At 42.7% G+C, this 12,500-nt stretch overlaps 1 protein-coding gene across 1 annotated transcript in view; it reads left to right on the plus strand.

Annotated features, from left to right (window-relative positions):
* The window catches only part of LOC143033724 (chondroitin sulfate N-acetylgalactosaminyltransferase 1-like), a 69,044-nt gene that overhangs the window by 8,848 nt on the left and 47,696 nt on the right, over nucleotides 1–12,500 (plus strand). The window contains exons 3-4 of the mRNA XM_076199207.1: nucleotides 7,158–7,237; nucleotides 7,637–7,823. Coding sequence (XP_076055322.1) covers nucleotides 7,158–7,237; nucleotides 7,637–7,823 — 267 coding nt within the window. The remainder of the gene's footprint in view (nucleotides 1–7,157; nucleotides 7,238–7,636; nucleotides 7,824–12,500) is intronic.

Consider the following 12,500-nt stretch of genomic DNA (forward strand, 5'->3'; position numbering starts at 1 on the left):
ACCTACCAAAATCTCAGTGGAGGGTGACCTCAGGTGCTGACATACACAGAACATAAGGTTGGACAGTCCAAAATACGAACATGGAGTGTGGGAACGGCGAGAAAAAATATATACTATATATAAATGGTGGAACGAGAAAACGTGACAGGAGGGAATTCTCTACATGTATCGAAGAAGAAATAATAGAAAACAGTGTTTTAGAAGAAGTACACAAATATACGTGGGCGAGGGTGGATGGTTGGAAGTTAATCAAAGGAGGATTAATGGATGATATAGTGGAGTACAAAAGGATGACTGGAGGAGTTCTGGATGTAAACGTGTTTAAGTGAGGGAATAGTGGAGTGTTTGATTATCATCTGGTGGAATGGATATTAGGATTGAAAGGAAAAAGAGAAGGGAGAGAGGCAGAGGTGCTAAAAATGTGTTGACTGAGAACGGGAAAGGGTGAATGCCAGATGAATCTGAAAGAGGTATAAAATGTAACGAAGAAAGGGAGGAGTACAAGGATGGAAGATGTACTCGTGTGCAAAAAGGGTGTGTACTCGTAGGATGAGGAGGATGGATGGGAACAGAGGGGAAGGGTCATGAATGGTGGAATGAGAAGGTAATTGCATGGTTGCGTAGAAGAGATGTGCATACGGGGAATAGTTTCAAACAAGAGGGAGGAAAAGAAGCACATGATAAATGAGGCCAAAAGAGGAGCAGATGTGAAGCGGGGTATTTTTTTTAGAAAAAAAAAAAAAAACGTCTTCGAGGAACGTAGAAAAAGCGCATACGGGGAATGGTTGTAAAGAGTGAACAGCAAAACACATAGAATAAAGAGGATGGAAAAGAACCAAAAGGCCAAAAGAATAGCGGATGTGAAGTGGGACAGGTGTTTGTCCGAGAAATTTGAAAAGAAAAATACTTGGAAGAACGTGATAAAAGCAAAGATACGAGTTGGGTAGAGATGAGCGGGTAAAGTGATCAGAGGGACAGTTGTTACTGAAAGAGAAGGTTGTAATAGGGATATGGAAAGAGTTTCAAGTTGTCAAATGTATAGGAGGACAGGAAAGCTTTGACTGGACGATGGGTGATGATAGGAAAAAAATTGTGATGGGAGAGGAGAATAATAGGGCTATTGCAAAAGTGGAGATACAAATAGCATTGGTAGCTGGGGAAGCATCGGTATTGGATGGGTGTCATGTAGAATATCTGACAAAGGAGTGCTTAAAATGAGAGCAGTTGGTGAGATTGTTTCATGTGTATTTGAGGGAGGTGTCTGTGTATTGACGGGGTGCGTGTTATGTTAGTCAAAAAATAGGTATGAATGTAGTAATTTTAGAGGATTCAGTCTTTTGTGTGATTGCTAAAGTGTGTGTTGAGAGGATAAGAAAGAAATCGAGAGTAATTGGAGAAGACCAGTGTGGATTTAAGAAAGGAAGAGAGTGAATAAATTATGTATTCAGTGATTGATAGAGGTGCATTCTTAGTCTTGTATTTGGAGATGTTGTATAGTAGACAGAGAAGCTTTGTGGAGCGAGTTACAAGTGTATGAAATAGGGAAAAACCCATTGAAGGCAGCCGAAAGTTTTTCAGTTAGTTGGGTTTATGTAAGGGTTACTAATAGAGAGAGTGAATGGCCGGAGGTGATCATGGGGTTGCGTCAGGATTGTGTGATGCCGTCATGGTTGTTCAACGTGTGTGTGGATAGGGTGGTAAAGGAGGCTAATATAAGAATGCTAGGCAGATATTTGATACTGGTGGGTGCAAATGGAAGGACATGGGGAGTGAGCCAGTTGTTATTTGCAGATGACACTGCTCTTGTGGCCAAGTCTGAGGAGAGACTGAAACAGTTGATGACTGAAAGTGAAAGAGTCTGCGAGAGGAGAAACTTACGAATGAATGTGGCCAAATTAAAGTGGCCAGATATTCAAGGAATGATGGTGGTAGGTTAGATAAGAGTGATAGTCTTGAGGAAGTTATGAGTTTCAATTATTCGGGGGTTGGATGTGGCGTGAATGGAGCAGTGGATGTAGCTGTGAATAATAAAATAAAGTGAGTAAAAGTTTGAGTAGAATAGAAAGTGTCACAAGAAATAAGTATTTGGAGATGAATACAAAGAGAAGGTTGTATGAATCTGTGTTAGAGGATGGACAAGAGACTTGAAATGTAAGTGAGCGAGATAGGAATTGTTTAAATGTTTATAAAAAGAAGTGTTTAAGAAATATGATATGTGTTACAGGAATTGATAGAATGAAGGGGGGTGGAAAAGAAGTTGTGTAGATCAAAGAATGCTGAGATAGTTTGCGCAAATGTAAAGAATGGACGGGGAAAGACAACTAAATGGTAAAAGGAGATACCTCGAGAGGAAGATCAAGAATGAGGTATATGGATGGGGCGAAGGTTGCTTTGGATGCAAGTAGAATGTCTGTCGAGTAGGAAAGAGAGAATGCATACATACATATACCAAGGCTTTTTTCCCCCTTACAAGGGAGGTAGCCAAAAAGGAAAAGGCATAAAATCATTCCCACCCATTCCATCCCTGAATACACTCCAACCCCTCCACCCTCCCTCTCATCTTAGCAAAAAAAAAAAAAGGAATGGAGTAAGACTGAGAATGGATGAAAGTATGACACAAACCGAAAAAGGATAGTCTTCTCATCCACTTCATAGATTATATTTAGTGGATGAATAGGGGTGGGGGTGGGTGGGAGTCACCAAATAAAGAAGAGGGGGAGACTGGGGATGAACCCAGCTTCGAGTGAGGATCTTTAGTGAGAGTTTGGAACAGAGTATCGGAACAGTATGATGGTGGTCAGGGATGACCTTTTATCTACGAGGTGATGAGATAGGAGGGATGATAAATGGGTTCTTGATAGTGTGTGAAGTGGGTGTTTTGCTATGAATCGCCCCCCCCCCTGCCCCGTCATTGTAAATGCGGTGTTATAAAGATGGGTGTATGGTGGGTGAATGCTTTGGTACGGTCACCCAATTATAAAGGGGGTTAAAAGCCTCCTGGTGTATGTATATTGTGTTTATATATTAGGATTACTAAAGTACTATTATTAGTGTTATTATTTCTCTTGCCACTATTACCACTACTGTTAGTTTTCCGATGATGTTATTATTACTATTATTATTTTTTTTTTTCAAATTATAAGGATCGAACAGAGGGAAGTGAATAAGATAGGTGAATGGAAATAGAAGAAAAAGGACGACGATAAGACGATGAATGGAATGGAAGATGGAAAATGAGGAGGAGGGTGAGGAGGAGGAAGAAGAAGAGGAGAAGAAGGGTAAAGAGAACAGGAAGAAGAAAAGGAGGAGAAGAAAATTTTGTGAATGAGAGAGAGGAGGAGGAAAAGAGAGAGGCTTCGTCCCTTGCCTCTTTAGCTCAGTGAGGTTGTGTGTCCTTGACCAAGCCGCACGTGTAGGAGGAGGAGGAAGGAGGAGGAGGGAGGGAGGACAGAGGGAAGAGAAGGGTTGCGGGAGGGAATTGAAGAAGAGGGAGGGGTAGGGTTAAGGATGAATGGGAGGGAAGAAAGGAAGGAGGGAGGGAGGAAAGCAATTAGGAGGAGGGAGGATAAAGAATGATTAAGGAAGGTAAGGAAGGGAGGAGTAAGGAGGGATGGGAGGGAGGGAGGGAGGAGGATTTAATTGAGGGAAGGAGGGAGAGAAGGGGTTGAAAGGGAAATGAGTCAGGAAGAGAAGGAGGGAGAGAGGAAAGGAGGGAAGGAAGAAAGGAGGAAGGTAAGAATAAGGGAAGGAAGGTGTGGAGGGAGGGGAGGAAAGGCAAGAAGAAAAAAGGAAATTAAGAATGAAGGGAGGAAGGGAAGGGTGGAGGGGGAGGGAGGGAAGGAGGGAGGGCGCGTGTTAACCTTTCGGTCCGGACTTCCCCTCCACCCTCCACACCCCTCCACCCCTTCTTAACTGAATGAAGTTATCAGCAAATGGCGTAGCTGAAGTTATATAATAAGTGATATTTTACTCTTTTGTCTTTTGGGGGTTTTAAGTTTCGTTTCAAGAGTGAGGGAGTCCTTAGCTGAATAAAAATGTTTAACGGCAACTAGGAGTTCGGGCTGGCTTCTTTATAAAATGGCGTCCTGCATACGTTTTCCTTCGATGAAACGGTAAAATTAATTATTTCAAAAGATCAAACACCAAAATTAAATCCCTTTAAGAATTGACTCTCAGGGTAAAGGAAGTTAACACAGTGTGACACACTTGATATATTTTTTCTGGCTAAGGAGATGAGATTTGATGGAGATGCTTGTGGCGGTTTGGGAGATCCTCCAAGATGCACGGAGGAAGAGGAGGAGGGGGAAGAAGAGGAAGAAGAGGAGGAAGAGAAAGACAACATAATACAGGCAGTTTGTAGTTGTCTATTGTCATCGTCGTCGTCGTCGTTGAGTGAAAGAAGCGACATGACGTCATCGCTTAACCGATGCTCTTCTTGAAGACCCACATGGGTTCTCTCTCAGTCGACGTATATTTCAAAGTTGAATGTGTTCACTGTCTTGTTTGAACAAAAAGAGCATTACAGAAGGCTAACTGGTCTTAATACTTTTTGACATTTTCGCTTTTTTCACTCTTTCTTGCCGGGTGGCCCTTTTTCTTTTTATTATGACTAACGTCAGATGATTTTATGAAAGTAAGTGTGGCCTCTTCATTGGAGAGTTTGTTAATATTATCCTCCATCAAGAACTATGAATATCCCTACACACACATACACAACGCATTTACACACACACTTCCCTAACACTGTCATGAATTCAGCTTATTAATAGAAATTATTTATATATAATTCTTAACCCTCAAAATTATGGTGTTGAATCTAGCATCGCACCCTGTAAAGTTGATGAAAAAGTAAACAAATGCGAAGTATATAAATGATCGGCTTTTGTTTTTCGTTCTCGACCGGACTGATGAACACCATGACGTCACCATCGCACCACAGTCTGGCCTCCTCCTCCTCCTCCTCCTCCCTCTCCTCCAAGGACGAAGTTAATATAAACACTTTTTTGTATTTGCTCGTTTATTTGTCTTCCAACGTTCTCATTGCTACGACAGTGTTGCAGAATGTGCCCTTCATCTACAAGGAGCTGAGATGAAAGGGAAAACAGATGGATGCGTGCGTGTGTGTGTGTGTGTGTGTGTGTGTTTACCTATACCTATGTATGTGTATTCATATATACAAGTCAGCATTTAGTGTCCATGTCTTGTAGCCGTACAGCAAGGCAGGGAACCCAAGCAACTTGAAAGATCTGATCTTTGGGCCATGTCAATGCTTTCTAAAGACTTACTGACATTCCCCATCACTGTTGTGTACTACGCTACCAAGATATGTAAATCTTTCCGAGACTTCAATGTCCTCGCCACATGCATGGACAGATTCAGCTGTGTCATCTTCTAAGCCCCCAAACGCATGGACTTTGATCTTGGTCCAGGAAACCTGGAGTCCAAGCGGTCTCGATTCCCTGTGCAAAGACTCAAGGACCCTCAATGACTCCACAAGAATTACATCATAATCGGTAAAGACAATGTTGGTGACCTTAGTGTTGTCAATGGATCCTCTGCAATGACACTGAACGAAAACTCTACCCAATGCTTAAGTCCTTTCAGGAAAGTAGCTGCACATGCCTCCTTCAGTCTTCACGGGGGGTATAGACCAGATATCTGGTCAGTAATCTTCGTAGGAACCCCCACGGATCCGTACGAGATACTGGAGCACTCCACAGTGCACCGCGTCAAACGCCTTCTTGAGATTAACATAAACTCCAAGAAAGCCCTGTTGAAACTTACGTCGGCGCTCTATGAGAACACGAAGCGCTATGATCCGATCAGTTGTAAACTTACCGGTCGTGAACTCAGACTACTTAGATATCTGGAACTTTAACTAATTAAAACGAACCCGTGCCAAGTAAGAAATGGTCAAGCACCTGCCTTGATACCCTGAGCTGTGTAACATTGCAGTAGTTGTTGCGGTCCTACCGGTCCCTTTTACCCCCTTTTTAGGGACGACCAGATTATTTTTCCAGTCAGAAGAAATGGTACCGAACTGTTAAAAGGCAGACAGTACCATAAACAACCCACGAATCATAACCTCACCTCCAGGTTTCAACTGACATCGTTGTTGTTTTCGTCATAATAATCTCCATCATCGTCATCACCTGGGAAGATCGTTGGCCGAGCGGGTTAGAGCGTCGCTACGTACTGCGGGGATCGAGGTAACGACAGTTCGAGCCCTGCCACCGGCGAGTTGAACCAAAGGCATGGTTCGTTCAAATCCAGGCTACAAAGTCCTATGTAAAGGTGCACCGTTAAATCGGATTATCATCATCATCATTATCATCACTCTCAGTCGGGTCAGACGTCAGAGCATCTCATAGCCTTACTCTCCCTTCATGGGTTCTTCATAGCCTCACCCTACATAAGTGGCTCATGGCCTCAATCACTCTTCGCGGATGGCTCATAGCCTCACTCACCCTTCGTGAATGGCTCATAGCCTCACTCACCCTTCGTGGGTGGCTCAGAGTTTCACCCTTCATTAGTGGTTCATAGCCTCACTCACTCTTCGCGGATGACTCATAGCCTCACTAACCCTTCGTGAGTGGCTCATAGCTTCACCCTTCATAATTGGCTCAGAGCTTTACCCTTCATTAGTGGCTCATAGCCTCACTCACCCTTCGTGGACGGCTCATAGCCTCACTCACCCTTCGTGGACGGCTCATAGCCTCATTCAACCTTCGCGGATGGTTCATAGCCTAACTCATCGTTCATGGGTGGGTCAAAGCCTCACTCACCCTTCGTGATTGGCTCATAGCTTCACCCTTCATGAGTGGCTCATAACCTCGCTCACCCCTCGCGGATGGCTCATAGCCTCACTCACCCTTCATGGGTGGCTCGTAGCTTCACCCTTCATGAGTGTCTCATAGCCTCACTCACCCTTCATGGGTGGCTCGTAGCTTCACCCTTCATGAGTGTCTCATAGCTTCACTCACCCTTCGCGGATGGCTCATAGCCTCACTCACCCTTCGTGGGTGGCTTATAACTTCACCCTTCATGAGTGGCTCATAGCCTCACCCTTCGCGGATGGCTCATAGCCTCACTCACCCTTCGTTGGTGGGTGTCACTTTAACCCCATTTTACGAAGCTTCTTTACTAATCTCCAACAGGTTCAGGAGGTGGCAGCGATGCTGGTTAACAAAAACCAAGATTCAAGAGTTTACTACAAAGAAAACTGTACTAGTATCAAGTAAGTCCCCAAACTGAATAAAAATTACCCAACGGCAGGTCAGAACTAGTACCCCTTGTTATGAAAAAAAAAAAAAAATTAATCCTGGGAATCATTGAACCCCCTTTAAGAACTTTATTTTGGTTAACGCCAGGCAGTGTTATTCATCTTGGGGAAATTGCAAAAGTTGTAACCCTCTTCACAACAAAGTGACACATTTCACATTCTCCATTCTGATCAAAACCAGACTTTACCGGTAACTTTAGGCAGAGGGGGGCGGGGCGCTAAATTCACGTGGCACTGATCTCGTGGTAGGTAATCCCAAATACTCTTACTCCAGAGGCCATAAACGTTGCATTATCCCCAAAGGACTAATCTGGTTCTGCAGGGGATCACCAAGATCTCCTTTCTGTGCGCCAGGTACCGCCTAGTACCGCTGGTGGGCTTCGAATACCAAGTGACCTGTCATGGGAAGGAGAATGGTCTGGAACGCGTGACTGTGGTCCAGCCTTTGGGGTCCCCCATTGCCACGCATCATATCTCGGTGCCGCCTGAGTTGGCACTGAATATTATAATGCCGCTGAAAGGCAGAGTCAACTCGCTAAAGGTGAGTAATCAACTGTAAAAGGTAATATGGTCTTGGTTTTATTCTATATTCCACTATACTCTCAGGCTGTGTGAAACTTGGTGCCATTTTCTGTATCTCAATCTGAAGCTTACATATATATATATATATATATATATATATATATATATATATATATATATATATATATATATATATATATAAATAAACTCTCCAGATTATCGTACCTTGCTTCATAATCTGACGTAGGAAGGGAGGTACTTAGAGTAAACTGCTTAAATGAAAAGAAGGATTACAAGAAGAAATTCAGAGAAGAGTGGGAGGAGGTGAAGGATAGAGTAGAGGTAGGAGTGGAGGTGTTTCAAGGAGGGAGTAACAAGGTGTGCAAAGATGGTGTGTGGAATAAGGAATATAGGAGGGAATAGAAGGAAGGGTAGTGAGTGGCGGGATGATGAAGCAAAGAAAGTTGCAGAAGAGAAGAAACGTGTATTCACGGCGGGGCTGTGGAGTCGGAGTCGTGGAGTTGGAGTCGGAAGCAATTGAGGGGCATCTGGAGTCTGAGTCGTGGAGTCGGAGTCGGAAGCAATTGAGGGGCCTCTGGAGTCTGAGTCTGAGTCGGTAAAACAATACCGACTCCGACTCCAGTTGAATTTACACTTTATGTGGCCCTAGTTTTGTCTGTAAAGTTATACAGTGCACATTCCTTATATTATGAATTGTAATCAATCTTATCCTCTTATCTTCGTGGCCATTCCTCTCAACCCCAAGCCGCTTTGTGTAATGCTGCTTTGAAATTAATGCCTAGACCGATAATTTCGATTAACATATCTATTGTGTACTTTTTTAATAAAGTAGATAAACAAATTCATGTTTTGAATTCTGTTTTAGCACAGGGTCATGAAAACTGTAATATTCCTGTCAAGTTCTATATGCATCTTTTCTATCACTTCACCACTCTATTCCTCCCACTACAGTGTTGCCAAACAGTAGGATAATCATGATTAACACAATAAACTATCTCTTTTCCCTTATCCCTTTTTCTTTTTTTCCCTCTCTACTTTTTAACATTATAATAAGGATATTAAGAATAGAAACAATTCCTTTATAGAAAACTGGAATGTCCTGAATATGTTTGGTTTCATCATAGAATATATATATATATACATATATATATATATATATATATATATATATATATATATATATATATATATATATATATATATATATATATATATTGAAATCATGAGATACTGATGTCAGTAATTTCAATGCATTTGGATAGGAAGAAGGTATGAAAACTATCAAACATGTTCTGTCATATCCTGTACATTATGCCTTATAAGATCTGCCTCAAAGTAGGCTAAATATGCATCTAATGATCACATAGGTACTGGTGTCAGCAATTTTGATGCAATAAGAATGTAAGGTATGAAAACAGTATACAGTGCAGTAAGTAATAATATGAAAAAATATGTATGGTGCACCCAAGTATCTAAAAAATATCTACTTCCTCCAGTCTCTCTCCCTTAATACTCACTTCCAGTCTGCTACCACTTTCTTTCCTTGTACATCTCATCACCTTACCAGGTAGAATGTAGATTGAGAGAAGTAAGTAAATGCCTTGGGGGAACAAAAAGTGTAATGAGAAATAGACATTTGGGAATGGATATTAAGAGGAAATTGTATGGAGCGATTGTGCTAATAGCACTGTACGGGGCAGAAACATGGAACAAATGAGAGAAAGAGAGGAAGAGTTTGAATGTGTTTGAGATGATGTGCCTGAGAAGTATGATAGGGGTTACTAGGCTGGATAGGGTGAGAAATGAGGAGGTGAGGAGGAGAACGGGGTGGAAAGGGAGTTGGGAGATAGGGTTAATGAACAAGTATTGGGATGGTTTGGACATTTGGAAGGAATGAGTGAAGAAAGATTAGTAAAAGAGATGTGGAAGGCAGAGGTGGAAGGAGCGAACATGAGGGGGCAACCAAGGATGAAATAGATGGATGGGGGTAAAAGGGGCATTGGGAAAGAGGGGAATGTTTGTTAAGGAAGGACGGGAGAAGACAGAAGATAGGGGTGAATGCAGTATGGTTGTATATTGATGAAACTGTGATGCATGAGGGGGGGTGAGTGGGGGATAGGGGGTGAGGGAATATGTGTGAAAAAATAATTTGACGCAGCCAAAGTGATTATTCCACATCTCTATTTTTGCATGAGGGGACCCGAGATGGGGGGAGGGGGTCGCCGATTTAATGAAGTGGCCTTGCTGTGGATGTGCTGTCTTGCGACACTGCTTCTGACCCAGGGCAGTAGGCGAGATGCAGGGATGATTCGTCTGTACTTATTTCTTATTGCAAAGATTTATGTGTAAAAACTCATAGTCTTACATAATAGTATTTTTATTTTTATTATCATTTCTTCTATATCCATTAAAAATTCTGTCTGTAATATTAAAGAATGAACAGGTATGATATAAAAAGCCACAATATCTTTATTTTTTTATATAAACCAGTTATAATGATATAGGCCTACTCAAGTTAGGAGCATATGTAGGCCATAATCACTTAATTACATAAAAAGGACCCGGAGTTGGAGTTGCCAAAAAATAGAGGAGTCGGAATCAATCGGAGTCGAAGGTTTTGTGTTCCGACTCCACAGCCCTGATTCATGGACTGGTTGCAAAATAGGACGAGAGGAACATGTGAGAGGTAAAAAAATAAGAGAGGAAGAGAAGGCGAATCAGGTAGAGAAGAAAAGGTAAAAGGCGCTGATGGAGATATGACAACGGAAGAGGTAGCGGTAAGAGGAGGATGGGCAGAGATGTTTAGGGAGTTGCTGAATGTGGAGGAAGATAGGAGGAAACGGTGGTTGCAGTGGGAGGCGCTAAGGAAATGACAATGATGAATGAGGAAAATGGGGGAGAAATAAGAAAAGATGAGGTACAAGTGGTTATTAAAATGATGAGAACAAGTAAGGCACCTGGGTTAGATTGGTGTCGTGCGAAGTGTCTAAGTAAGGGAGGTACAGCGATGGTGGACTGGTTATTGAGGTTTAATGTTTATCTAAAGGAGAGTAGAGTGCCAGAGGACTGGAGGAGTCCCTGTATAGTTCCGCTTAACAAGGGAATAGGGGACAAATGTAAGTGTAGTACTTTCAGCTTTCAGAGGGATCAGTTTGTTGAGTGTAGTTGGGAAGGCTTATGGGAGGGTTTTGATTAAGAGGATTAAGAAAGGTACAGAGGGAGTAATTGGTGAGGAACAGAGTGGGTTTAGGAAAGGTAGGGGTTGTGTGGATCAGATTTTTTTTAAATAAGACGGATATGTGAGAAAGCTTTAACATGGGGTAAGGATATCTTTTGTGTTTTTATAGATTTGGAAAAGGCTTATGATAGGGTGGACAGGAAGGTACTGTGGGAGGTTTTGCAGATATATGGGATAGGAGGAAGGCTTTTAAGGGCAGTCAGTTTTTACTAGAGTAGCACAGCCTGTGTTAGAATTAGAAATGGAGAGAGTGAGTGGTTTGAGGACTGCACCAGGGATGTGTCATGTCGCCATGTCTGTTTATGTTCTTAGATGGGTTGGTGCGGAAGGTAAATGCAAGGGTAATGGGCAAGGGATTGGAGATGGTAAAAGAAAACGGAGAAAAGTGGGAGGTAATCCAGTTGTTGTCTTCTGACGACACTGCACTTGTGGTAGGATCAGAGGAGGGATTGAGGAAGTTAGTGACGGAGTTTGGGAAGGTGTGCGAGAGAAGAAAGTTGGAGGTAAATATGGGTAAAAGTAAGGTGATGAGATGTACAAGGGCAAAGGATAGCAACAATTTCGAAATGAGTAATAAAGGAGAGAGGCTGGAGGAAGTGGATAGCTTTAGGTACTTGGGGTCGCATGTGGCGGGAAAGGGAGGAGTGGAGGTGGAGGTAGATTGTAGATCGAGAGAGTCAAGTAAGTACTTTGGGGGATTAAAGAGTATAATGAGAAATAGGCATTTGGGAATGGATGCTAAGAGGAGATTGTATGAAGGAGTGATTGTGCCAACAACATTGTATGGGGCAGAGACTTGGAACATAAGAGAGGAAAAGAGGAAGAATTTAAATGTGTTTGATATTTAATGTCTTAGAAGTATGGTAGGGGTTACAAGGTTGGATAGAGTGAGAAACGAGGTGAGGAGGAGAGCTGGGGTGGAAAAAGAGATGGCAGATAGGGTTGATGAAAGAGTATTGGGATGGTTTGGGTACATGGAAAGAATGAGTGAGGAAAGATTAGTAAAAGAGGTGTGGAAAGCAGAAGTGCATGGAGTGAACAGGAGGGGATGACCGAGGATAAGATAGATGGATGGGATGAAAGAGGTGTTGATCAAGGAAGGGAGAAGGCAGAAGATAGGGGTGAGTGGAGAATGGCTGTGTATGGATGATACTGTGATGCATGGAAGGGAGTGGGTGGGGGATGGGGGGATGGTTAGGGAGTGGTTACGTGTGAATGATATTTTGACGCAGCCCGAAGGGATTTCTCCCCGTCTTCAATGTTTCTCCATAAGAGGAAGGAGAGGGAATGTCGCCGATTAAATGAAGCGGCCTTGCTGTGGATGTGCTGTGTCTTGCTGCATTGCTTCTGACCCAGGGCAATGGGCGAGATGCAGGGATGACCCGTCATCCAGGAGGAGCCAAGATGAGAGGGAGGGAGGGTTGGTGAATAGGAGTG

Source organism: Oratosquilla oratoria, chromosome 16 (genome assembly GCF_046742065.1).
Source record: "Oratosquilla oratoria isolate Oo_2021 chromosome 16, ASM4674206v1, whole genome shotgun sequence".
In the NCBI taxonomy this organism is placed as follows: domain Eukaryota; kingdom Metazoa; phylum Arthropoda; class Malacostraca; order Stomatopoda; family Squillidae; genus Oratosquilla; species Oratosquilla oratoria.